This window comes from Odocoileus virginianus, chromosome 10 (genome assembly GCF_023699985.2).
Source record: "Odocoileus virginianus isolate 20LAN1187 ecotype Illinois chromosome 10, Ovbor_1.2, whole genome shotgun sequence".
Lineage (NCBI taxonomy): Eukaryota > Metazoa > Chordata > Mammalia > Artiodactyla > Cervidae > Odocoileus > Odocoileus virginianus.
In genome coordinates, this window is record NC_069683.1 from 4,627,818 (window position 1) to 4,655,479 (window position 27,662).

At 37.7% G+C, this 27,662-nt stretch overlaps 3 protein-coding genes and 1 non-coding gene across 4 annotated transcripts; all 4 read right to left on the reverse strand.

Annotated features, from left to right (window-relative positions):
- Positions 1 to 2,652: 2,652 nt before the first annotated feature.
- LOC110151099 (olfactory receptor 5D13-like) lies at positions 2,653 to 4,591 on the reverse strand. Its single transcript, XM_070473725.1, has 2 exons — positions 3,670 to 4,591; positions 2,653 to 2,762 (listed from the first exon to the last, which is right to left on the reverse strand). Exons 1-2 carry the CDS (start codon positions 4,589 to 4,591, stop codon positions 2,653 to 2,655), a joined length of 1,032 nt encoding a protein of 343 aa, XP_070329826.1.
- Positions 4,592 to 6,164: 1,573 nt separating this feature from the next.
- Positions 6,165 to 6,299, reverse strand: LOC139037260 (small nucleolar RNA SNORA48). Its single transcript, XR_011490090.1, has one exon. It is a non-coding gene; the product is annotated as a small nucleolar RNA SNORA48 (small nucleolar RNA).
- Positions 6,300 to 12,229: 5,930 nt separating this feature from the next.
- Positions 12,230 to 13,180, reverse strand: LOC110151098 (olfactory receptor 5D13-like). The gene has a single exon (XM_020914343.2). The coding sequence runs from the start codon at positions 13,178 to 13,180 to the stop codon at positions 12,230 to 12,232; it is 951 nt and encodes a 316-aa protein (XP_020770002.2).
- A 10,770-nt stretch (positions 13,181 to 23,950) lies between these two features.
- Positions 23,951 to 27,543, reverse strand: LOC110151097 (olfactory receptor 1165-like). The gene is given in 3 exon segments (XM_020914341.2): positions 23,951 to 24,492; positions 24,495 to 24,908; positions 27,534 to 27,543. Coding segments are annotated over 3 exon segments (966 nt in total).
- Between the last annotated feature and the right edge of the window lie 119 nt (positions 27,544 to 27,662).

Below are 27,662 nucleotides of genomic sequence, written 5' to 3' on the forward strand. Positions count from 1 at the left end.
AAAATCCCATGGACGGAGGAGACTGATAGGCTGCAGTTCATGGGGTGGCTAAGAGTCGGACACGACTGAGCGACTTCACTTTCACTTTTCACTTTCATGCATTGGAGAAGGAAATGGCAACCCACTCCAGTGCTCTTGCCTGGAGAACCCCAGGGACGGGGGAGCCTGGTGGGCTGCCGTCTATGGGGTCGCAGAGTCAGACACCACTGAAGTGACTTAACAGCAGCTGCAGCAGCCGATTTCTTTATAGTCCAACTTTCACATCCATACATGACCACCGGAAAAACCACAGCCTTGACTAGGTGGACCCTTGTTGACAAAGTAATGTCTCTGCATTTTCATATGCTGTCTAGGTTGGTCATAACTTTCCTTCCAAGGAGTAAGGGGCTTCTAAACAATCACCATCTGCAGTGACTTTGGAGCCAAAAAAAAAAAAAAAAAAAAAGTCAGCCACTGTTGCCACTGTTTCCCCATCTATTTCCATGAAGTGATGGGACCAGATGCCATGATCTTAGTTTTCTGAATGTTGAGCTTTAAGCCAACTTTTTCACTCTCCTCTTTCACTTTCATCAAGAGGCTCTTTAGTTCTTCTTCACTTTCTCCCATAAGGGTGGTATCATCTACATATCTGAGGTTATTGATATTTCTCCAGGCAATCTTGATTCCAGCTTGTGATTCCTCCAGTCCGCGTATCTCATGATGTACTCTGCATATAAGTTAAATAAGCAGGGTGACAATATACAGCCTTGACATGATCCTTTTCCTATTTGGAACCAGTCTGTTGTTCCATGTCCAGTTCTAACTGTTGCTTCCTGACCTGGATACAGGTTTCTCAAGAGGCAGTTCAGGTGGTCTGGTATTCCCATCTCCTTCAGAATTTTCCAGAGTTTATTGTGATCCACACAGTCAAATGCTTTGGCACAGTAAATAAAGCAAAAATAGATGTTTTTCTGGAACTCTCTTGCCTTTTTGATGATCCAATGGATGTTGGCAATTTGATCTCTGGTTCCTCTGCCTTTTCTAAAACCAGCTCGAATGTCTGGAAGCTCACGGTTCACGTATTGTTGAAGCCTGGCTTGGAGAATTTTGAATAAACTCTTCAGATTTTCTGAAATCTGTATTAGCTTAGAAAGGGCAAGATCTCTAAATTGAACATGACCAGTGTTAATAAAGTACAGTCAAGGACTATTTGTGAGAGACCCTTTTGATAATGGAAGTGTCATTTCTGTGGTTCTGAAAACTGCAAGAGAGTCAAATGTTTATAGAATATGCAGCTACAGCTAAAGACTTAAAATTAAACAAAGGAATATAATCCAATGTACAGTACTCAGTAATAGGAGCACTCATAAGTCTTTGAGTGCATTGCTTATGTCATTTTAGCTTTTTAAATCTCGTGTGACAGCTATGTTCATTACGGAGACATCCTCTAAAGTCTTATCCAGGTGAAGAGTTAGCCACCTAGTCGCGTCCATCTCTTTGTGACCCATGGGCTGTAGCCAGGCTGCTCTGTCCATGGGATTCTCCAGACAAGAATACTGGACTGGGTTGCCACTCCTTCTCCAGGGCATCTTCCTGACCCAAGAATCGAACCTGGGTCTCCTGCATTGCAGAGGGATTCTTTACTATCTGAGCCACCAGGTAAGGTCTCTCACCTAGGTGAGCACAGTACTAAATATTATGAATTTAGTCAGAAATTTTCAGTTCTTTTCATCTTTCACTCATCCAGCAAGTATTCATTGAAGGCCAAATGTGTTTCCTAGGTAATTTTCTAGGCGTTAGAGATATAAGATACAATACTAATACCTGAAATTTCTACTCTCTTGGAGTGCATAGAGGGAGAAGGAAATGAGACAAATAAATTATTGCATGTATTAAACATATCATCTGTTTCTAAGAAAAAAAATATTGTTAAGGGGATAAAGAGAGATTATCTCATTATATTAGATTTTCAGAAAAGAATCTTCTTGTAAGGTGGTATTTGAATAGGCACATACATGATTTAATAGAAATATATTTATTAACAGTGGATTGAGTGCTAAAATACTTTGGAGCCTATTAACTTCCTTACAAGGTGTTTCATGTTTTTATATTTCAAGCTATTATGTCAGTGGGGATGTCAGTATAGTGTATGTCACTGAGTTCAGTGTGAGGATTGGCATGGTATGAAACAGACTCTACTTGAACAATCACTTATGAGCATTTGGAACTGAGCATGCTATAGAGGGCTTCCAGGTGGCCCTAGTGATAAGGTACCTGCAGGAGATGTAAGCAGTTCCAGCTCAGTCCCTGCATCTGGAAGATCCCCTGGAGGAAGGCATGGCAACCAACTCCAATATTCTTGCCTGGAGAATCCCATGGGCAGAGGATCTTGGCGGGCTACAGTCCAGGGTCTCAAAAGAGTCAGACACGAGTGAAATGACTTAGCACACAGCATGCATGTGCTATAGAGAGAAAGGATGATGATATATGGAAGACACAGGGAGACAGGACTCTGTGATGCCCACAGGTAGAAAGTATCTTTAAAATAGTGACAGAAGTGAAAGCTAGGAAATGATGACTATGCACTTTCTTAGTTCATTGAATTGGCTAAAGTAAAACAAGATCCAAAAGGGCAACAGAATATGCATATCAAATATGTTAACTATGATGGACTCACAGTAGGCAATACAACTTAAAGGATGAGTGTAAGAAACAGTCTATGCTCAGCTCTGGCACCAGCCAGAAGGATGGAACACAGCTTCTGGGGCACAACAGCTGTGTAAAGCACAGGCTTACAAACAACCAGGAAGCAGTTATGTACCAACAATACTAAAAATGAGTTGTTGTTTTGTTTTTTCTTTTTATTTATTTTTATTAGTTGGAGGCTAATTACTTTACAATATTGTAGTGTTTTTTGCCATACATTGACATGAATCAGCCATGGATTTACATGTGTTCCCCATCCCGATCCCCCCTCCCATCTCCTTTTTTTTTTTTTTTTTTTTAAGAATTGTGTGTGGTTTAGGAGGAAAGAGAGAGAAGCAGAAGCCACACACACTCCTTCCCTGTGTGTCTCTGTGTATCTTTTTCTGTCTTATAAGGACACTCTCGTTGGATTTTGGGTTCACTTTAAGCTCATCTTGACTCTTACCTTAATTACATCTGCAAAGATCTTATTTCCAAATGAGGTGACATTCTGAGTTTTGGGTGACATGGATATTTGGGAGACACTATTCACCCACAGTGCTTCAATGTTGGCTTAGAAGGTGAAGAAACTCCCTGAAATGCAGGAAACCCAGGTTCAATCCCTGGGTCAGGAAGATCCCCTGGAGAAGGCAATTGCTACCCACTCCAGTATTCTTGCCTGGAGACTTCCATGGACAGAAGAACCTGGCAGGCTACAGTTCATGGGGTGGCAAAGAGTCAGACATGACTGAACAACTCACAGTTTCACTTTTCATACACTCACAACACACATTATTTACACATGATACACAGCTATTTTATTTGACATTGAACTGAACAGAACCTAAGAGATCAAATAGCCAATTTATGACTCTAAATTTATGATCTAGTGAGTTGACTGCATAATTTGAGTCATCATCTCTACAAGAAGATTTAATTAACACTATGTAATAGATCAAATTTCTTTTGGAAATACATATCTTCAACTAAATTGTATTAAGTGATTCATTAATTTCCTGACACTCTCTTTTACATCTTTGTTCCTGAGGCTGTAGATCAGAGGGTTCAGCATGGGACTCACCACTGTACAAAATACAGAACCTACTTTGACCATGAGCCATGAGTTTTTGGACCTGGGTACACAGTAAAGGAACAGGATAGTCCCATGGAACATGGTGATGGCGGTCAGATGGGAGGCACAAGTAGAGAAGGCTTTTTGGCGCCCTCCAGCAGAGGGCATTTTTCTGATAGTGGCAAAAATGGAAATATAAGTAGTGAGGATAATTGCCAGGCTGCCCACTTCATTGAATATGGCGATGGCAAAACAGAGCACTTGGCTGATGAAGGGGTCAGAGCAGGAGACGGAGACAATGACAGAGTGCTCACAGAGGAAATTGTTTATGATGTTAGACCCACAGAAGGATAACGCCAGGAGAGAACAGGTGAGTGTCAGGGAGGAGACTACACCCCACGTGTAGGGACCGGCCACTAACGACGCACAGAGCTTTGGGGACATGACCACTGTGTAGAGCAGAGGCTTACAAACGGCCACAAATCGGTCATAGGCCATCACTGCCAACATGAACGCCTCTGCCACTGCAAACATGCAAGCCGAGAAGAACTGCATGATGCATCCCGTGAAAGAGATGGTTCTGTCTTCCACAACCAAATTCTCCAAGAGTTTGGGTGTAACTGTGGTGGAATAGCAGAAATCAACAAAGGACAAGTGACTGAGAAAAAAGTACATGGGGGTGTGGAGTTTGGGACTGATCCTGATAATGGCGATCATGCCCAGGTTCCCCACCACGGTGACTGCATAGACGGTGAGGAAAACCAAGAACAAGGGAACCTGGAGGTCGGGATATCCTGAGAAGCCCAAGAGGGTGAATGTGGCTCCGGCACTCTGATTTCCTTCAGCAAACCACATAATTGTTGGAGAAAATCTGAGACAGTGATAATAAAATAATAACAATGATAATGATGATGGTGCATGGATATCACATTTATCATGCAGCAGACATTGTGTTAAAATATTGGTACCTTCGTTTTGACCACTAAATAAGACTTTGAATTTCAAAACAAGCAGTCTCATATTTTACAAAGGGAAGCGGAAGCATATATGAGTTAAGACATGTGTTTGAATTAACACAGCCTGCTAGTGATGAGTTAGGTTTGAAGTTGATCATGAGTGACAGAAATTGAATTTAGTTTAGAGTTAGAGAGACATATTTCTTTTTTTTTTTAATATTTTTTTTCATTTATTTTTATTAGTTGGAGGCTAATTACTTTACAATATTGTAGTGTTAGAGAGACATATTTCTTTAATGTTGTAGAAAAACATGTTTTTCTCAGTTCCACCAATCTGAAGGTCTGTGCTGTTTAGTGGGAGTAACATAACAATAAATGAAAACATAGCACTCAAATTTATTTTAAAAAGCAGGAGGAGTAATATTTTTAGAGGCCATAGTACTTCTATCATTATGTTCAAACTGAAGATCATTGAAAAGGCAGAGGTCATGAGTCACCACAATAATTTTCACATTTTGAAAAACATAAATGGACAATGAAGGAAATAAAGCTCTAACTTCAGGTTTTCCAATGATTCCAGTCTGATGGTAAAATTACAGGCTTTGTGTTCAATGCAGGAACCTGGTACAGTAATGAAGTTGTATTATAATTTGTAGTGCCCTAAATTCTGCTTTCTTTCCCATTTGACTATTTATCATTTGTCTCACATAGTGTCACTGATGCCGCTCATTGTCTCACTGATGCTCTCAATGCAGTCTTTTAAATTCTTTGATCAATATCTCTTAACTTGCTATCAATATTTTTAATCTAATAAATTTATTAGGAATATTATAGCATTAAATGCTTATAGAATATCTGAATTACAGAGTAACTTAAAATATATATTGCTCAACTCTTTCACATTCTATACTGTTTCTCAAGAAAATCAGAGAATACAGTAATAAACACAAGTGGTTACATTATCACCCTCAACACTTCTGGTGACAGGAATATTGAGTTTGATTAAAATAATCTTGCTTTAAGTCATACAATCACTATTTGTATACATTATTTTGAGAAAGCAAAAGCATCTTGTACTGGTAAGCAGTTTATAACAACAGAGTATATTTATTTAGCAAAGATTTTAAAGTAAGTTAACCAATAACAAGCACACATCTGAAATATTCATTATTAAAGGGACTATTAGTTCGACTCTCATAAACACAGATGCAATTTTAGTTTTGCCTGATCATGTGAAGGGAGAAATAATTCATTATTTCTTGAATAGCTTTGTGGTACTTTTGACACTCAAAAAATGTATTTCCTGTATGCAGAAAAGGGAAGCAGTGGGAAGATGAAAAGAGTTAATGAAGACAGACTGGCACAATGAAAGAAGCAAGGAGTTGGAAACTTAGATTTAAATTCAGTTCCAAGCTTTGGCATTTACTGTGTGATCTTTGGTGAATCACTCAGTTTTGTTTTGTTTTGTTTTTCCATGTGTCCAGGGCATGAACCAGGCATGGGCACAGAGCAAAAGCCAAGCTGGGATAAACAAGGAGTTGTTTTGTCCCTCACTGATATGAGACAGGCGCCACCAACCAGGTGCCACTCTACCCAGGTCAGGGACAGAATCACTCAGATTTTATGAGCCTCAACTTCTTTATCAGTAATAATGACATGATCATATATATTTTATAGGTGTATAAGTATTAAGTTAGGAAATGACATTAATATAATTAGCACAAAGTCTGACAGTTGTGCAGTTCAAAATATATAGGTTTTCCTACCCTCATCCATTTTAATTCTTAATACTCTGAGTAGCTGGTATTATTTTTAAACACAGATTATTTTAAGCAATCTAAGAAACAGACCAAGGTTCAAAGTCGGCAGCAACAGAAGCGCAGGAACAGTTCGTGATGTCAAAGCGCAGCTCAGCTCTTTTTCTGAACTTCCTCTTGGCGCTGGCCATGCTCATTCACTGATCACTATCCTTCACTAAATTGCCTCTGTTCCCCTGTTTTCTCGTTATTACCCGACCCTTATCAATCATCCCTTTGTAGTCTCATGGTTACCGAGGCTCCGCCACCTTCCCTGTGCTGCCGCCCTGCACTGTGAGAAAGTCAACTTCTCCTTTTCCTGGTTACTGTGGCTGTTATGACAATTTCTGACTCTTAAAATTTAATTTCTCCCTATTAACTAATTTATCAAACCAAAATTCTCTGCTTGGTTTTACCTAAGCCCTTATCCTAGCTATATTCTTCAAATTTCAACCTTCTTTAATCAAGTCAGTATTCTCAGAATATAATGCCTGTAATTTCCTCTTTTCTTACATACTGATGCAGCACTTGAACAATATGTAAAGCATTTCATGCAAATTACTATCACGAGGACACTTCCTTTTCACTTCAGCCATATTTTCCATACTCTTGACATACCTGCAGACATTACTGTCAGAAAAATGGAATTGTATATTATGGGGTTCATTATTATTTTATACATATCATTCTTTGCTGAGAGCCGGCAACGAGATCCCACCCATGACAAGGTCATCAGGGAGAAAACCTGACGGGCAAGGCAGATCAGGTTTTCAGGGATTCCGAAAAGCTGCCCCCGGCGCTCACCTTAAAGATGATATCTGTCTTTCTGATGCCTGCTTCAATAGACTACTCCCTAATTTCTGTGACACAGGCTGAAGGCCTTCCCCCATCTCTTCCCAAATAAGAATCAATTTAGAACTTTAATCAATAAGTTTCGCAGGAGGTGGTATTTTATGAGATTATCCAGGGTGAAAGGAGTGTTTTAATTTAAACTCCTTTGCTGGTAGTTTGATTGCCAAATGCATTTATGCCATTGGTACTAATATGCATGATTGCTTATATTATCCTAGTCATAAAATAGCATAAAGAACCTGATTATATAAAAGCCTTAATAGACATAGAGCCTTTTTGAGGGGTGAAAGAGTCCTATTAGAAAACATAAAAAAAAAAATATTCTAAAGGTGGTTATTGGGTTAATATTTGCTTGCTGTGTTTTTGCTCTTAACGTGCTAAGGTTGTGCTATAGAAACCATTGTTAATATAGTTATAGATCTAGAAAAATGAGAGCTTAGCCCTAGTGTGGTAACAATGAGATGGTTGTTAATTGTCAGCCAGGAGTGCTAGGCAGAAGCTGCCTCACTGAAGCCGCAGAGTCTGTATGGGGTTAACCTCTTAGATAAACGCAACTGACAACTTCTGCAGAAGGATTAATTTTTGTGTTAACAAGTTTATACTTCCAGTCTGTACTGTTGCCCTATGAGACTGCTACCTTTCAGTTAAGGTCACCATAGAAACAGAAAATAGCTTTACATTCACCTGACCTGCATAAAATGTCAATAGGCCCCAAGGCCAGAAGATAATGTACAAGACCCTCATAAACAAAGAAGTATGCAGAAAACACCCTGGTTTCATGAAGGGCAAGCTGATGTAATGTTAAACTATCTTCCCCTTGGAAATGTGCTAATTTAGGGTATAAAAGCCACGGTAGAAAATAAAGCACTGCCAGACTCTGCCAGACCCTGCACCCCCCGTCTGGTCACTCTCTTTCTCTCTCTTTCTCTCTCTCTCCCTTCCAGACTTGGCCCCATCAAGGCTGGTCTCAACTTGTCTTCTCCCACCGACACCGTTCATCGCGAGGGTACCCCCTGGATCCTACCCAGGCTGGACGCCAGAAATTCTTATCTTCTTTCGACTCAATTTTGAGGCATTGAGGAATTCCCAGGCATTATAATATTCTTTTTAAAAATTTCACTGTGACTACTCTGCGAAGCACAGTGTGGATATTCTCAAATCAAAATCCAGGATGATACCCCAGTGAAGGCGGAGGAGATCAAAGCTCAGCCTTCCGGAAAATGGACTTGGGAGACATTATCGCACAAAGACTGACAGCGTGTCCACTGCTTTAGAGGTTTCAGGATCTCAGTGTTCCCCAAAGGAGAGAAAAGAAACAAGATAGAACATCCCACCTGAAACCAACTCACCTGAAGATCCCGTTTCTACTATTAATTGTCTCCAGGCGACTTCCCACTCAGAATTCAAACATCATGTAAAACATTAAGAAGTTAATCAATATAGGAGGAGCCCACAAAAATTTAATGTGACTGGAATATACTTCTTTCTTAATATCCAGGAAAACTCAGAGAAAGGAAGAAAAGAGAGAGAGAGAGAAAGATTTGGAAGCTGAATCTGATTCCTATGAACAAAACGTAGGGCTTATGTATGCTTCTGTGACCTTGGGGATTTAGACCCTAGAGAGTATTTCTTGAGCTATTTATTTTTATATCACACATCAATGAATTAGCTTGAATGTTTTTTTCATGTGGCAATTTGCAAGAAGGTAGTTCCTTCTGAATCACTGGAGATGGCACCTCAAATAGTCCATTTCATGAATTTCTTTAAAAATAATTATAAAAAAAATACATGAACTGAATAAGAAAATTTGATGACTACAATAAAACCCAAAACAAAAGATAAACAAGCAAAAATGAAACTGTTCAGAGGTATTAACTGCTATTATATATATTTACTATGTGATTTTTCTTTCCCATTCTGTGTCTGAAGTGCATATGTTTTGAGATGTATAAGCAATATAACTTGGTCTCTGATTTTGTTGCTTAACTTAAATATTATTGTCTTCAGAAACAGTAATGTTCTTTACTGAAACTAAATTGTGTTTTCTTCTAAATATAAGCAATCCACACTTTCAAATTTATATTAGTACAATTAAATAATACAGTGTCTTAAAAATGGAAAATGCATTTTGGAAACATGTTTAAATCTCTAAAACCTCTGAATGTCAATCCATCCATTGGTTCTACTATACTGAAATATCACACAGTTAGATCCACTGTCTTGCCTGGTGACTCAGTGATAAAAAAAGAAAAAAAATCACCTGCAGTGCAGGAGATGTAGGTTCTATCCCTGCTTGGAGTCAGGAATAACCCTTAGTAAAGAAAATGACCACCCACTCCAGTATTCTTGCCTGGGAAATCTGTTGGACAGAGAAGCCTGGTGGGCTGCAGTCCATGGATACGCAAAAGATTTGGACACAATTTAGTGACTAAACAGCAGCAACAAATGCTTTCCCTAGGCTCCTGACAACCTGACCAACACTTGCCAGACTCTACCAGGAAGGGACAACACACCAGAGGCTGTTTCCCACCAGGCACAGAATTATTGTCCATAGTATGGTCTTGATCCAAAATCCCACAGGTCTGCATGGCTATTCTCTCACTGAGATAGGATTGAGTTCCACGAGGCATCTTCCCCCCACTGCTGACACCTCTGTACCCTGGACTAGCTTTGGAGCCAGGATCTACACCCTAGTCACCCAGAGCTAGCAACCTTGTTGGATATTAGTGGTCCATGCTGCACAGCAAACTGCCCCCAACTTCGAGGCTGCAACTGCTGTCACAGTTTCCGTAGCATCGTAGTCTGGGAAGTGCCTGTGTAACTTCACAAGATGCTGCTAAACCATTTTCAAAGTTATTTAACCCTGTACTCTTACCTGAAGTGCATAAGCATTTAACTTGCTCCACATTTTCACCAGTATTTGAATCTCTTATTCATTTTTGCTATTCTAAATGGAGCAGTTTCTCCTTGTGGTTTAAGTTTTAATTTCAATAAGAATGTCATTGATGACTAGCTATGCTTAATATTTTTTCATGTGTTTATTTGTGTGATCTGTTTTGTCAAATGTGTGCTCAGATAGTTCATCAAAACTTTAAGTAGGTTTTCTTCTTGTATTGAGTATAAAGACTTCCTCTGTATGTTTTACATTAAAATCATGTATCAAATATAATTTTGCAAATACTTACTCACAATCTATGGCTTGTATTTTCATTTTATTAATGGTTCATTTATGCTTAAGAAACTTTAACCAAATATTTTAATGGCAATGAAGTGCCTTTTATTGTTTTTTAAAAATCCATCCTTTTTATGTTCATTCAAAAAATTATCATCCTAACTTATGAAAGATTTTTTCTGTTTTATGCTAAATATTTTTTAGTTTTCGTTTTTATGTTTACATCTATGATTCATTCATCTACGATTCCTTGGAAAGAAAGCTATGGCAATCCTAGACAGTGTATTAAAAAGCAGATAAACACCAATATAGTATACTAACGCATATATATGGAATTTAAAAAGATGATAATGATAACCCTATATGCAGGACAGAAAAAGAGACACAGATGTATAGAACAGACTTTTGGACTCTATGGGAGAAGGCGAGGGTGGGATGATCTGAGAGAATAGCATTGAAACATGTATATTATCAAGTGTGAAACAGATCACCAGCCCAGGTTGGATGCATGAGATAAGTGCTCAGGGCTGGTGCACTGGGAAGACCCAGAGGGATGTGATGGGGAGGCAGGTGGGAGGGGGTATCAGGATGGGGAACACATGTAAATCCACGGCTGATTCATGTCAATGTATGGCAAAAACCACTACAGTGTTGTAAAGTAATTAGCCTCCAACTAATAAAAATAAATGAAAAATAATAATAGTAAAAAAGCACAGAGGCATCACTTTGTTGACAAAGGTCCATATAGTCCAAGTTATGGTTTTTCCAGTAATCATGTATAGATGTGTGTGTTGGACTGTAAAGAAGGCTGAGTGCCAAATTGTTGCTTTCAAATTGTGGTGCTGGAGAAAACTCTTGAGAGTGCCTTGAACAGCAAGGAGATCAAACCAGGTCAATCCTAGAGGAGATCAACCCTGAATCCTCATTGGAAAGACTGAGTCTGAAGCTGAAGCTCCAACCCTTTGGCCACCAGATGAGAAGAGTTGACTCATTGGAAAAGACCCTGAAGCTGGGAAATGTTGAGGGCAGGCAGAGAAGTGGGCAACAGAGGATGAGATAGTTGGATAGCTTCACTGACTTAGTGGACATGAGTATGAGCAAAGTCTGTGATATAGGGAAAGACAGATTGCTGTCATGCATGCCTAAACACTTTGGTCTAAGACAGGACTTGGTCATTATATGATTGGAATAATTGTGTTGTTGGTTGGTTAGTCATTTTTATGGCTATTGTGTATTTGACTGATTAGTTCTTGGAGTCCACATTGCCCTCCTGTCTTTAATTTTCCCAGACTTGTGTTTTGAAAAGGGAGTCATAAACAGTTTTATTCATTCTTTGTTTGAAGCTTGAACTTTCTCCTTAATCATTTTTCTTATGTTGTACATGCCAACTGGCCAAAGCAGAAAAAAATAGCTTATTTCATCATATACCCATAAACTTTTAATACATTTGAATTCACTGAAAAATAATTTAAAAATACTACAAAAAGCAGTCATTTTTTAAAAATTTTGGTTTACATATGGTTTACAGCTATTTTACCAAACATTGATGTACGCAAAAATCAATAATCATCAATAAGATGCTATCCTGCCATAAATATCTTAACTTAAAGTGTATTTATCAAAAGATTTGAATCATCAATTACACTGCAAGAATGGAACAATCTGTAGCATAGGATATCAATTTTTTTTCAGAAATAAAATAATGACTTTAAAAATATTATGTGGAGTGACAAAGCGGTTTTGTGAAAACTAATCTTGTGAATGTATTTTTTACTTCTTTGTTCCTCAAGCTGTAGATCAAGGGGTTCAGCATAGGAATCACTACTGTGTAAAACACAGAAGTCACTTTGACTGTGAGCCAAGAAGTTTTGGGGTTAGGGATGCAGAAAAGGAAAAGGATGGTGCCATGGAAGATGCTGATGGCTGTCAGGTGGGAAGCACAGGTGGAGAAGGTTTTCCAGCGCCCACTTGCAGAAGGCATCCCCATAACAGTGATAAAAATGAACATATAGGACATCAGAATAATCAACAGGCTGCTCGCCTCATTGAATATGGCAATAATAGAACATAACATCTGACTGATATAGGGATCTGAGCAGGAGACAGAAACAATTACAGAGTGGTCACAGATAAAATTATTTATGGTGCTAGACTTGCAATAGGATAACGCAAGAAGAAAGTATGTGAGTGTCATGGAGCACATTACACCCCAGGAGTAAGAGCCAGCCACCAAGAGAGCACAGCGCTTCGGAGACATCGCAACGGCATAGAGCAAGGGGCTGCAGACTGCCACGAAGCGGTCATAGGCCATCGCTGCTAACATGAACGTTTCGGCTACTCCAAATAGGCAAGCGAAACAAAATTGCGCAATGCAACCAGAGAAAGAGATGGTTCTGTCCTCCACAATCAAATTCTCCAACAGTTTGGGTGTGACTACAGTAGAAAAACAGAAATCGACAAAGGACAAGTGACTAAGGAAAAAGTACATGACCGTGTGGAGTTTTGAATTTACCTTGATAATTATGATCATGCCTAAATTCCCCACCACAGTGACTGTGTAGATAGACAAGAAAACAAGGAAAAGTGGGACCTGGAGTTCTGGGTATTCTGAAAAACCCAGGAGAATAAACGTGGGTGTGATGCTCTGATTTCCTTCTGATAGCAGCATGATTCCTGTTGAACAAAGGGCCAAACATTATTCCTGAAAAATAGAAATGAATAGAAAAGAGAAACAGAGAAGGCAGAAGCTTCATGTTTCTGTGGAGTTGGTATATATTCTCCAGGTATGGTCTTCAAACCACCATCAGCAGGGACACCTAAGACTATGTAGGGATGCAAATTCTCAAGCCCCATCTCCAACGTCCTGAATCAAAAACTCTGGAATGGAGCCCACAATTTGTGATTTATCCAGCCCTCCAGGTGATTTAAGATGCATGATAAATTATGAGAACCACTAAAATACAGACTATTCATCCTATTGTTTAAAATTTAGCCCTTAGTTAGTATTTTTAATATATAACTAAAATATAAATTTGGAACACAAGATAAATTGTAAATCACAAGATTTTGAGATGCCAAAAAGAAGCAGAGTACTTTGTTATGGTTCTAACAATTACACTAAGGATCAAGGAGATCACATGATGTGTAAAATGTGCCATATAAATCTTAGTATAATTTTCTTTATATTCTAGTCATATTAAAGAATTAAGCACCCATAAAGTTTGTGAATTGGCATAAATCTTAAGTTGTAACTAGTTTATGCCTTCCATCTTGTGCTTAAATTAATTATAGAATCTTATTCATGAACTAATCATGTACCTTCCATAAGAACCTCCATTAAGGTTATACTGCCTCCTGGGATAATTTTTGGGTTTTTATATTGACATTTTACTCAACATTGATTCAGTCATTAATTGAATCTAATTGGGTCTTTATATTGACATTTTGCTTAACATTGATTCAGTCATTAATTGAATCTAATTAACATATTAATTATTTATAAATGTGATTTTAGATAATCTATTTTAATATATAAGGTTTCCACAGTGACTTAATGGTAAAGAATCCACCTTCAATGTAGGAGACACAGGTTCAGTTCCTGGGTGGAGAAGATTCCCTGGAGAAGAAAATGGCAACCCACCCCAGTATTGCTGCAGGCTTCCCTCATGCCTGAGTCAGTAAATAATCCACCTGCAATGCAGGAGACCTGAGTTCAACCCCTAGGTTGGGAAGATCCCCTAGAGAAGGAGATGGCAACCCACTCCAGTATGACTTAGCAGCTAAACCTTTTTGATATATATCTAAAATTATAAATGAGTGTTAGTTGCTCTCTCATGTCTGACTCTTTGAAAAACAACGGACTCTAGCCCACCAGGTTTCTCTGTACATGTGATTCTCCAGGTAAGAATACTGGAGTGGATTTCCATTCCCTTCTCCAGGGGATCTTCCCAACTCAGAGATCAAACCCAGGTCTACTGCAGACAGATTCTTTACAGTCTCAGCCACCAATATATAATTAAATATATGATATATATGATGTTATGAGAAATAAAAAGATATAACATATTTATAAATTATATATAATTAATTATTTTATTTACCAACAATAATTTTATACAAAATGCATTCAAGATGCAGTGAAAACTGCAAATTTTCTCTACCAATGAGTAAACCTCTGTTACGAGGCAAACTTGGAGAAGATGGGGAAACAAGAGCTGCAATGCCTTAAAATGAATGGCCCCAAGATACAAACACAAAACTTCAGTAAAATTAGACGGATGGTCAGTTTCATCTTAGTTTTGTCCAGATCAAGTGTCAAGCTACGTACTCAGCTCCATAAAGGCCTACTTGATATCCACTACAAACAACCCTAGACATAAATATTATGTCATCAGAATATTTTTTCCAGTAGCAAGAGGGACTGGGCAGATACACTGTAAATATCCATTATTACTCAGACTATTTTAATAAATGGCTTTCCTTCAACATTTGAAAATATTAGCAACACCCTGGTATATTAGGAAGACTGGAACCACTGTTTTAGTTTACTGATGCAATACTCACATCAATAATGAAACAGACTGAAAGCTTGATTTAGTGTTCAACCTTAGCAATTTCAAATGATTTTGGAGAAAATCAGTGGATTAATGGTAGGTTTGTATTCAAATTGGAACTAGGTTTATGGAATTACAGAGTCCTGTGTATTTTTGCAATTTCCCTATTGCTCATTGCTGCCAGTTTCAGTAATACAAATCTTAATTGTCAAAACCACTTCATGCCATATTAGTGCAAATTAAAATGTTTCTGATCATAGAAAGGGATCATCTACAGTTTGTGGAGTAGTCTATATGAGCTGTGTAGCTCCATCTTTTCCACTTAATTTGAAAGATACAGAAAGAAACATGAACTGACCTGAAACCAGATGTTCTTGATTAATTTACTGAGAATTTCTTTTTAGGATTAATGATTCTCAGGTATATTTCTTCTCAGTATTCAAACATTCTTTAAGATATTAAAAGACTTTAGGCTTGCAAAATGGTAGTATATTTCAATGAGCATGGCAGTAAAATGGCATTTTATTTCTAGGGACATTAGAGGTATCAAAAAACACAAAGAAAAATTTAAAAGCTGAATTCACAGTCTAAATTCTGTGAAACCCTGGGTCTTCTGTTTCCCCCCATGACCATGAATATATGAAGTACACAGAATTGTAATTGGAGTAATACTCAGTGGACCACAAACCATTTAATTAGGTGAGACACTGTCTCTTGTGTCATTTTAGTGGATGCATTTTCTTTTAAATCATTAAAGATAATTACACCACCACATCTATCCCATTAATTACTTTTTTTTATATTGAACTTTTGAAACAACAGGTATTCATTGAATAAACATGAAATGTAGACATTGAAATATGAAAAAATATATAGAAATAATTGTTATTAACTGCATGTCAAATCCAGCATTCAAGTTTATAATAGAGAAACTTGACCAGCTCTGCCTTAAGCAAAAGATAAAGGTGGTCTTCTCCAGTGATGTAATATGGATATCATTCACCCTGATATGATGTCATGAGAAAAGCTTCACCTCTGTGATAAAATCATATTGAAAATCTACAATCCCAGTTTAATGTGACAGAATCATTAGGTAAACCCATATCCAGAAACATTCTTTAGGATACCTTACCAATATTCCTTAGAATTGTCAAAGTCGAGAAAAAACAAGAAAGGAGTGAAACACTGTTTCAGACCAGAGGATACTGAGGAGATGTGAAAACTAATCCAATATGGTACCCCAGATTACATCTCAGAAAGAAAAGAGTGTATTAGTGGGAAAAAACAAACCAGATGGAATCTAAATAAAATTTAAACTTTAGTCATCATAATGTACCATTAATTCTTTCTTAAATTTTATTTTACTGTGTAAGAACACAATATGAGATCTACCCTCTTAAGATATTTTTAAGTGTACAATACAATACTGTTGACTACATGTATAATTTCGTACAGTACACTGTGTGTGTCTTGCTAAATTGAAACTTCTTGACCATTGATTCGTAAATTCCCGCTTCCCTCTCCACTAGCCCCTGATAACTATTATTCCATTCCTTGATTCTGATATATCATATAAGTGGAATCCTGCAGTATTTGTCTTTCTATGACTGACATTTTCATTTAGCTTAATGTCTTCAAGTTTCATCCATGTAGTCACATATTACACAATTTCCATCTTTTTAAAGGTCAGATTGTATTCCTCTGTTTACATATGCACCACATTCTTTTATCCAACTATCTGTCCATAGACATTTCAGTTGTTTCCACACCCTGGCTATTGTGAATGGTTCTACAGTGAGTGTGGGAATGCTAAAATATTTTTGAAAGCTTGACCTCAAATTTTTAGGATAATACCCATAAGAAGGATTTCTGGATCATTTACAATTTAATTTTCAACTTAATAGAGAACCTCTATACTATTTTCCATAGCAGCTACAACATTTTGAATTCCCACTAACAATGTACAGTGAGGTGTGATGAAAACTCTGAAATATCTTTGCAACTTATTTTTTAAATTAAAAATTATATAATTTATTTTTAAAATGCCATCATTCACATTAGTAGTCCCATTTTATTGTATCTCCAATACTACAACCAACTCTGCTTTATGCCAACATACTATCAATTCTGAACTGAAAAAGTGTAAATGTAATAAGTAGCTCTCAGTATCACCACTTTGCATTATTTTGCTACAACATTTGCCAGACTTTATTTTTAGTATCTGTGACTGTCAGTGTGTTGGGTCCAGCTTGAGGGGTAGTTTTGGGGAGCAGTAAGCAATATTTTTTTAACTTATTATTAACTAAATAGCAACTAATTTAGTGACTGCAAACTTACAATTTCCTAATAATGTAGGGCTGGCCATAAAAGTTCATTCCAGTTTTTCCATAACATGTTACAGAAAAACCAGAACAAACTTTCTGGCTAACCCAATATACACATTTCACAAAGAAGTAAACAAGACACAACAAACCTAATTTCCTGGGCCATAAAATTTGTATGTGAAGCCAGGGTTCAAACACTATTTTCTTCACATAAATAGATAATAAAAATCACCATTTCTTGAGGGCCTCCTCCACTAATAGTTTCCATGGTGGCTCAGACAGTAAAGAACTTGCCTGCAAGGTGGAAGAACTGGGTCCAATCCCTGGGCTAGGAAGGTCCCATGGAGGAGGGCTTTGCAACCCACTGCAGTGTTCTTGCCTGAGAATGCCATGGACAAAGGATCCTGGTGGGCTACAGTCTCTGGGGCACAAACAGTCAGACACAACTGGGTGACTAAGCACTGCAGTAATAGCCATTACTGGAGTAACTGCTTGGAGTGCAGTAACTGGCCTTGGAGTGCAGAATGAAGCAGGGCAAAGGCTAAGAGCTCTGCCCAGAGAACGCCTGGTCATAGAAAACACCCTTTCCCACAACACAAGAGAAGGCTCTACACATCAACATCACCAGATGGTCAACACCAAAATCAGACTGATTATATTCTTTGCATCCAAAATGCAGAAGCTCTATACAGTTAGCAAAAACAAGACGGGGAGCTGACTGTGACTCAGATCATGAACTCCTTATTGCCAAATTCAGACTTAAATTGAGAAAAGTAGGGAAAACCACTAGACCATTCACGTATGGCCTAAATCAAATCCCTTATGATTATACAGTAGAAGTGAGAAATAGATTTAAGGGACTAGATCTGATAGACAGAGTGCCTGATGAACTATGGACAGAGGTTCATCCATTGTACAGGAGACAAGGATCAAGACCATCCCCGAGAAAAAAATACGCAAAAAGGCAAAATAACTCTCTGAGGAGGCCTTACAAAGAGCTGTGAAAAGAAGACAAAAGCAAAGGAGAAAAGGAAAGACATACCCATTTGAAGGCAGAGTTCCAAAGAATAGCCAGGAGAGATAAGAAAGCCTTCCTCAATGATCAGTGCAAAGAAATAGAGGAAAACAATAGTATGGGGAAGACTAGAGATCTCATCAAGAAAATTAGAGATACCAAGGGAACATTTCATGCAAAGATGGGCTCAAAAAAGGACAGAAATGGTATGGATCTAACAGAAGCAGAAGCTATTAAGAGGTGGCAAGAATACACAGAAGTGTACAAAAAAGATCTTCATGGCCCAGATAACTCAGCAGTGGCCACAGGACTGGAAAAGGTCAGTTTTCATTCCAACCCCAAAGAAAGGCAATGCCAAAGAATGCTCAAACTACTGGACAATTGCACTCATCTCACACGCTAGCAAAGTAATGCTCAAAATTCTCCAAGCCAAGCTTCAACAATACATGAACCGTGGACTTCAAATGTTCAAGCTGGTTTTAGAAAAGACAGAGGAACCAGAGATCAAATTGCCAACATCCCCTGGATCATCAAAAAAGTAAGAGAGTTTCAGAAAAGCATCTCTTTCTGCTTTATTGACTATGCCAAAGCCTTTGACTGTGTGGATCACAAAAAACTGGAAAATTCTGAAAGAGATGGGAATACCAGACCACCTGACCTGCCTCTTGAGAAATCTGTATGCAGGTCAGGAAGCAACAGTTAGAAGTGGACATGGACCAACAAACTGGTTCCAAATAGGAAAAGGAGCATGTCAAGGCTGTATATTGTCACCCTGCTTGTTTAACTTATATGCAGAGTACATAATGAGAAAAGCTGGGTTGGATGAAACACAAGCTGGAATCAAGACTGCTGGGAAAATCAATAGCCTCAGATATGCAGATGACACCACCCTTAGGGCAGAAAGTGAAGAGGAACTAAAGAGCCTCTTGATGAAAGTAAAAAAGGAGAGTGAAAATGTTGGCTTAAAGCTCAACACTCAGAAAACTAACATCATGGCATCCAGTCCCATCACTTCATGGCAAGTAGATTGGGAAACAGTGGAAACAGCGGCAAACTTTTTTTTTTTTTTTTTGGGGGGGGGGTGTCTCCAAAGTCATTACAGATAGTGACTGCAGCCATGAAATCAAAAGACCCTATCCTTGGAAGAAAAGTCATGACCAACCTAAACAGTGTATGCAAAAGCAGAGACATTGTCAACAGAGGTCGGTCTAGTCAAAGCTGTGGTTTTTCCAGTTGTCATGTATGGATGTGAGAGCTGGACTGTAAAGAAAGCTGAGCACTGAAGAACTGATGTTTTCGAACTGTGGTGTTGGAGAAGACTCTTGAGAGTTCCTTGGGCTAAAAGGAGATTCAACCAGTCCATCCTAAAGGAAATCAATCCTGAATATTCATTGGAAGTACTGGTGTTGAAGCTGAAACTCCAATACTTTGGCCACCTTATGGGAAGGGCTGAGTCATTTGAAAAGACCCTGATGCTTAGAAAGATTGAAGGCAGAGTAGAAGGGGACGACAGAGGATGAGAAGGTTAGATGGCAGCACTGACTCAATGGACATGAGTTTGCGTGAACTCTGGGAGTTGGTGATGGACCGGGATGCCTGGTGTGCTGCAATCCGTGGAGTCGCAAAGAGTAGGGCATGACTGAGCAACTGAACTGAACTGAATAGCATTTAACTTATAGTTATTTTTTATATGTGTTTCTTCTATCACACTCTCTTTTTCATTTCTACATAATATTCACTGAATTGAATAAGAAGACTCTCTTATCATTTTTGTTTTAAGAGAAAAATATAATTTTGATGGCAAAAACTAACAAGTAAAGGACAATGAAAGAAAATTACAGAACAATCTTACCAATGATCATAGAGTTTTAAATTATACATAAAATATTGACACATTAAACCAATCAACTAATAAAAATGTAAATATATAATGCTTATAGTAATTTTCTCAGGAAAAAAGCACATATTTTGACATTAGAAAAAAATTTTTAATATAAGTTACCATATAAAAATATTAAAGGAGTTAAATTGAGGAAAATTAGCTTGATCAATTCAACATTCACTCACTAAAAATCAAAATATAACAAGCAAACACATACAAAAAATACATGAGATAACTTTGCTTAATACTTTAAGCATGAAATGTTAAGTATTGATACTTTCCTTGTTAGATGAGGAAGTCAAGGATACCCACTTTTACTGTTTATTCAAAATTGTACTAATGTTTTCAGTTAGTTAACCAAACACAAGAAAAAAATAAAAGGAATAACATTGGAAACAACATATCCAGAAAATGTTTAATTAGAGATTGTATGATATGCATGTTGAAATCCAAAATAATCTACAAATAAATTATAAATTATTAAGAGATATTGTTAGAGTTGCCAAAATGCATTGAATCCTAATTGAAAAACAATAAACATTTTACAAATGACATTTAAAATCATATGAAAAATAATCACACATCCAGATTAATTTAAAAATATATTCAAGAACTTTATAAAAATATGATATATCTTATATTGTAAAACATGAAGTAGATCTAAATAAACATAATAATGTAGAGTGCTTATGATTTGGAAGACTTGAGGATGCAAACTTATCATTCTCTGCAAATAGATCTACAATTCTACTGTTTTTCTACACTAAATCTAAACAAGAATAATTCTAAAGTTTCTTTTAAAAGGTAAAGATAAAGAATATCTTAAACACTCTGCAAGATAAAGAGTTAACTTTTTAGGAGTTGCTCAACTTGATGCCAAAGCCTACTAGTTAAGGGTGTTCTGGTTATAAAACCCTAGAAGCATACAGAAAGTCTAGAAACAGAACTATAGATATACTGATATTTACTTTATGAATATTCTGGCACCACAGAGCAGTGTTAAAATGAGTGAATTTTTCAATAAGTATTTCTGGGGTAAATATACACCAATAAGTCAAAATATAAAATTAGCTTATAATCATGCCCCATCAAAATTTACTTTCAGTTTGAAATAAATTTAAAAATCAATGTAAAAAGAGAAAATAAAACCCAGAATTGAAAACAGAGGAAGTAGAATATAAAATATAATACTGTATGAAATTTGTGATAATTTAGCACATAAAATATGAGAATATGTTTATTATTTTGGAGGTAAGAAGTGATTCTTAAATAAGACATTAAAAGCCTTCACTGTGTAAAGAAACAGTTTGATAAACAGTAATTCATTAAACATAAGGAAATGTGTGCCCCTAAATACATCACCAACCGAGTGAATAGACAAGCCACAATCTAGGAGAAAATATTTATGATACATATATCAAAAGAGCTTTATTTAGAATGCATAATGAAATACATATTTCATAGTAAAATATTAACAACCTAATAGAAAAATAGGTTAAAAAAACCCTGAATAAGCCCTTCACAAAGAAGTAAGACAAGTCAAATGACTAATAACTAAATTATAGGAATTCAAGCACATTGATAAAATGGAATTGAATTCAAAACCACAATGAAGTACCCCTACTCACCCACCAACCTGAAAATATTAAAATGTTTGCTATGACAATATTAAACATGTTCAAGAATGGACAATAATTAGAACCCACATGCAATATAGTTGGAATTTAAACTAATCCCTCTATTTTGGAAAATTATTTGATGGTATCTAGCAAAAGATCAGAAACAAGCTCCCTTTGATCCAGAACATTCAGAGATAGGACATACCTCACACAGTGAGTGCTCATGTGCAATGCAGCACACACTTGTTAAGAATGTTCACACAGCATTTCCATTAAAGACAAAAAAGGTGAAATAACCAGGACTGAAATGGCTGGCTCACATGATAGTTCTATTTTTAGCTTTTGTGTGTGTGTTTGTGTGTGTGTGTGTGTGCAAAACTCCATACTGTTTTCCAGCATTGGTTATACCAATTTACATCCTCACCCACAATGCCCAAGCTTTCCCTTTAATTCTCTCCAACAATTGTTATTTGCAGACTTTATAGAGGAAAGCAGGTGGGGCAATTTAGGAATATAAAGTATACAGAATACTCTGTATGAAATAGGTAAGCTACAAGGATACAATGCAACCCCATGGACTGCAGCCCACAAGCTGCTTTGCCCATGGGATCGGGTTGCTGTGGCCTCCTCCAGGGGATATTCCCCACCCAGGAATCAAACCCATATCTCTGGCATCGCCTGCAGTGCAGGCGGTTTCTTTATCCACTGAGCCACTAAGTTTTAACAGTGTGTAATCTAAAAACATAATGAATCACTATGTTGTGCATCTAAAATTATTATAACATTGTAAATAAATAATACTTCAATAAAGAAGAGGAAATAGCCAAATTTCACTTGTAGTATGAATAAGCATTATCATATCAATATATTTATTTTGTGGAACATTCTTCAGCAACAAAAATGGAACTACTGTTACAGTCAATCACTTAAAAATTCTTTTGAAACAAAATGCTGAGCCAAATAAGCCAGACACAAGGGAATATACTCTGAGATTTTAATAAATCTTGATTTAATAATACGAAATTCAAAAGCTACAAAGTTAGGTTTTAACTCTCTAGTCTCTGTTTCGAAGAAAAATTTTTGAACACCGCAATGGAGTTTGCTCCTAGAGGCATCAGAGAGGCATGGTGACTAGAAAAATGCTTACAGAAATGCTGTAAAGAGCAGATAATGTCTTTAATTTCTTGGAGAAACTAACATACAGGATGATGATACAAAATTACTGGTCTACCTATTTATCACATTTCATAATTTGAGAGTGAGACAAAGAGAAAGGAAAGGAAGAGAAGAAAAAAAGAGAAAGAAAGAAGACATGGAACAGAACTCACTTGCAAACCTGAGGATGTTAGGATGTGGACAGCCTTTTGCTGTGCTGTGTGCTTAGTCGCTCAACTTATCCGACTCTTTGCGACCCCATGGACTGTAGTCCACCAGGCTCCTCTGTCCATGGGGATTTTCCAGGCAAGAATACTGGAGTGGGTTGTCATGCCCTCCTCTAGGGGATCTTCCCTACCCAGGGAAAGAACCCAGGTCTTCCGTATTGCAGGCAGATTCTTTACCATCTGAGCCACAAGGGAAGCCCATGGACAACATTAGATGATCATTATCTTGCTTATAACACTCTGAAAGTGAGACATAAATACAATTTTATTTATTTTTTCTTTTGAACTGAAGGTGATATTTTAAAATCACAGTGCATTTTAAAGATCACATTATATTCATATGATATATATATATATTATATATATGTATATGTATATGTAGTTTTATCAAGAGATTGCATCCCATTGTGTCTCAGTCACTAAAGAATCAACATGCACTTCGGGAGACATGAGTTCCATCGCTGGCTTGGGAAGATCCCCTGGAGAAGGGCATAGCAACCCACTCCAGTATTCTTGCCTGGAGATTCCCCATGGATAGAGAAGGGGCTGCAAAGAGTAGGACATTAATCAGTGAATAAGCACACATTTGAAGAAAAATGTAATAACCACCAACACACTGTATAAAGCGCATTTAAGAAAGTGCTTTTCTATCTCTCTTCTCACTCAAAATGACACTGGGTGAGAAAACATTTTGGTGTTGACTAACTTTCTGATGGTCTCCTTCACATCATTGTTTCTAAGGCTGCAGATAAGGGGATTTAGCATGGGGATCACTACTGTGAAAAGCACAGTGGCCACTTTGGTGAAGAGCCGTGAGCTTCTGGAGTTGGGTACACAGTAGAGAAGAAGGATGACCCCGTGGAAAATGGTGATGGCGGTCAGGTGGAAGGCACAGGGGGAGAAGGCTTTTCGGAGTCCACCGGCTGAAGGCATCCTGATGATTGTGACAATTATGAAAATATAGGAGGCGAGGATAATCAGGAGGCTACACACCTCATTGAGAGTAGAAATAAAACATGTCATCTGACTGACATGAGAGTCAGAGCAGGAGGCAGAGACAATAGCAGAATACTCACAGCCAAAGTGATGTATGATGTTAGAACCGCAGAAGGACAGCTCCAAAAGAGAACATGTGATTGTCAAGGAACACATTCCACCCCACGTGTAGGCTCCAGCAAGCAGGAGTCTGCAGAGCTTAGGAGACACACAACTGTGTAGAGCAGGGGGTTGCAAACAGCCCCAAACTGGTCACAGGCCATCACTGCTAGCATGGACATCTCCGTAATCACAAGTGTGCAACCAAGGAAGAATTGCATCATGCAACCCACGTAGGAGATGGTCCTTATGTCCACAACCAAGATCTCTAAGAGTTTGGGTGTGGTTATAGAAGAGTAACGAAAATCAAGAAAGGAGAGATGGCTGAGAAAGAAGTACATGGGTGTGTAAAGTTTGGGATTGATTCTGATGATCACAATCATACCCAGGTTCCCCACCACAGAGACTGTATAGACGGCAAAGAAGACCAAGAAGAGGGGCGTCTGGAGCTGTGGATGTTCTGAGAAGCCCGAGAGGACGAAGGTGATTCCAGCACTCTGAGTTCTCTCATCCATCACTATGGTTCCTTCCAGAGAAAATCAGAGTTCACCCTAAGCACCCAGACAGGACAGAAATAGAGGGTATCTTTTCCCCAGCCTGGACAGGGGACTGGTCTGCAGTGGTGAAGTCTGAGATTTCCCAGGAAGGCGAATAAGACACAGTTGGAGCCCAAATAGTACACGGCGTATCTACAGGTGTGGAGAGTGCAAGTCAGCTTCTGATGGAGGGGCAAGGAGAGGATGGACTGGGAAGAACTGAGTGTCAAGGTGACTCAGATAATGTCCTTGTTTGGATTTTCTCAGCCTCCTCAGCTATGTCTCCCTTTTCTCCACGTGGGTAATTCCTTTCTTTAGCTTCATTTAATTGAAATCGTTGATTACACTTAAAATTCTCATGTTTGTTCAGGCCATTCGAACTGCTCAGGATGTCTTCTGTTTTTCTCTCACTTTTCCTTAGTGCTCTCCGATCAGAGAGGGCTTCCCAGGTGATGCAGTGGTAAAGAATCCTCCTGATGCTGCAGGAGATGCAAGAGACATAAGCTCAATCCCTGGGTCAGGCAGATCCCCAGGGGAAAGAGCTGGCAACCCAGTTCAGTGTCCTTGCTGGTGAAATCTGATGGACAGAGGAGCCTAGCAAGTCACACAGCTGAGAGATTCAGCACCCACCTTATCAGAGAAGCCTCAGGTTTACATTCCTTTAATGATTTTGCCAACTGGCCAAACCTCGGTAAAATGTCACATATCCTATCTCCTAGAGAATATGAATGATGTCTTGTTAACAACCTAGACTCTTTAATTAAGTCAACTTGCCTTCAAACTTAACCTCAGCCACTTATTAATATGTCTCTGACAAGTTAAACTCTCTGAAACCTCACCTATAGAATATAATTTTATTATAAGAATTTGTTTTTACTACACAATTATGTATAAAATATAACTTAAATTAGTGAATTATTTTCTAAAACATTTAAGACTTTAATTTCACATGTAATAATTGCCCCCCACCAAATTTACTTTAAAATACCGGAGTGGGTAGCCATTCCCTTCTCCAGGGGATCTTCCCAACCCAGGGATTGAACCCAGGTCTCCCACATTACAGGCAGATTCTTTACCAGCTGAGTCACAGACCAGAAATACTGGAGTGGGTAGCCTATCCCTTCTCTAGCAGATTTTCCCGACCCAGGAATTGAACCTGGGTCCCATGCATTGCAGGCAGATTCTGTACCAGCTGAGCTATCAGGTAAGTCCAACTTTCATTATTTTCTAAAACATTTAAGACTTTAATTTCACATGTAATGAATGTCCCTCACTAAATTTAGTTTCTTCTCTTGTATTTCTAATGCTGTTTTTCATGTTTACTTTGAATTCGAAATATATGACCTCAGAAGATTCTACAATATAGCACCACCTATGATTTTACAAAGTCTAAAATGGTGCAAATAGTAACTAACAAGTAGAAAAAATGCATACATGAAGGAAATATTTTTCTTACTTAATTCGTTTCTAATGTTTCCTTCTTAGCTGCACATTTCCATTAATGTCTCAAGCCATCAAGACATAAGCTTTGTTTTGTCCATTTTTCCCTGTCCTTGTCTGTATCTCTATGATTTCCTTTCCATTCAAGATTAAGGCTGTGCAAAATGTAATTAGGGCAAAATGAACATATTCTTCAAAATACACTCCCATCTTTATTGCTAGCTACCACCCATCTACTCAGCATCTATCTTTATTATCCTTCCTACAGCCATTCTTCAGGACTAATTTTGTTTCAGTATTAGTTTAAAATCATGCTCAAATGCTTATGCATATTCAAAATCATCTCCATACAAATTACCCGCAATCTGAACGCTTCTGTCTGAATTTCTGTGATCTCTCAAAGAACTAAACTACCAATGCAGCAGACATAAGAGACACGGCTTCTATCCCTGGGTTGGGGAAATCCCCTGGAGGAGGGCATGGCAACCCACTCCAGAGTTCTTGCTTGGAGAATCCCATGGACAGAGGAGCCTGGAGGGCTATAGTCCATAGGGTTGTTTATAAAGAGGCAGAAAGGACTGAAGCAACTTAGCATGCACGGTATCACTGCATTATCTAGACTGTTTGATAGCTACTTCTTTTGTTTTGCTCACTGCAGCAATTTTGATTTTTGTGTACAAAATACACACATTTTGGTATATAAAAGCATTGTTACCTTTTAATATCAAATACCAGGCAACATATTTCAGACTACTTTGGGGTTTAATTCAGAACTCGAATTTACTGTACTGCTCCAACTTGCTTTCACCTGCATGACTTTAAACTCAAAAAAATTAATGTGAAGTCTGGCATATTTCTCCACAGTTTTATAGATTTCTTTTTAATATTTCCCTAATTTTTAAAAAAATTTTTAATTGAAAACAAATACTACTACTTGAGTGTCCACCAAGGGCATCACTCAGCTATACAAGCAAAGCTCAAAACTAAATGCATCCATGAATATTAAAGATATAAGAAATAAATTCAATATCTTGTATTCTTACCCTTAAATGAATTAAATGAATATCATTTCATTGCTACTAGGGTTGCATAGGTGTTTCTCTGCCAAAAGTATTGTTAACTTCAGAGTTTCCCACATCAGAATTAAAGTAAATCACTTAATTTAAACAACTCACCAGAAGTCATATAGTCTTTATAGATTGATTTACTGAAGACTTCTTTAATTTAAATAAGAATCTTAAAAAGTATTCAACAAAATACTTACATTTAATTAAAATTATTGTAGTTTGTAATAAGAGTATTGT

What these genes read in the sequence shown, in the direction of transcription:
- LOC110151099 (XM_070473725.1), bottom strand. Translation starts at nt 4,591, where the DNA reads ATGTGGTTTGCTGAAGGAAATCAGAGTGCCGGAGCCACATTCACCCTC. An exon ending in GAGTGTCAGGAAATTAATGA is followed by an intron (nt 2,763 to 3,669) that starts ATCACTTAATAC and finishes TAAGCCTGTGCT; the next exon opens with TTACACAGCTGTTGTGCCCC.
- LOC110151098 (XM_020914343.2), bottom strand. Translation starts at nt 13,180, where the DNA reads ATGCTGCTATCAGAAGGAAATCAGAGCATCACACCCACGTTTATTCTC.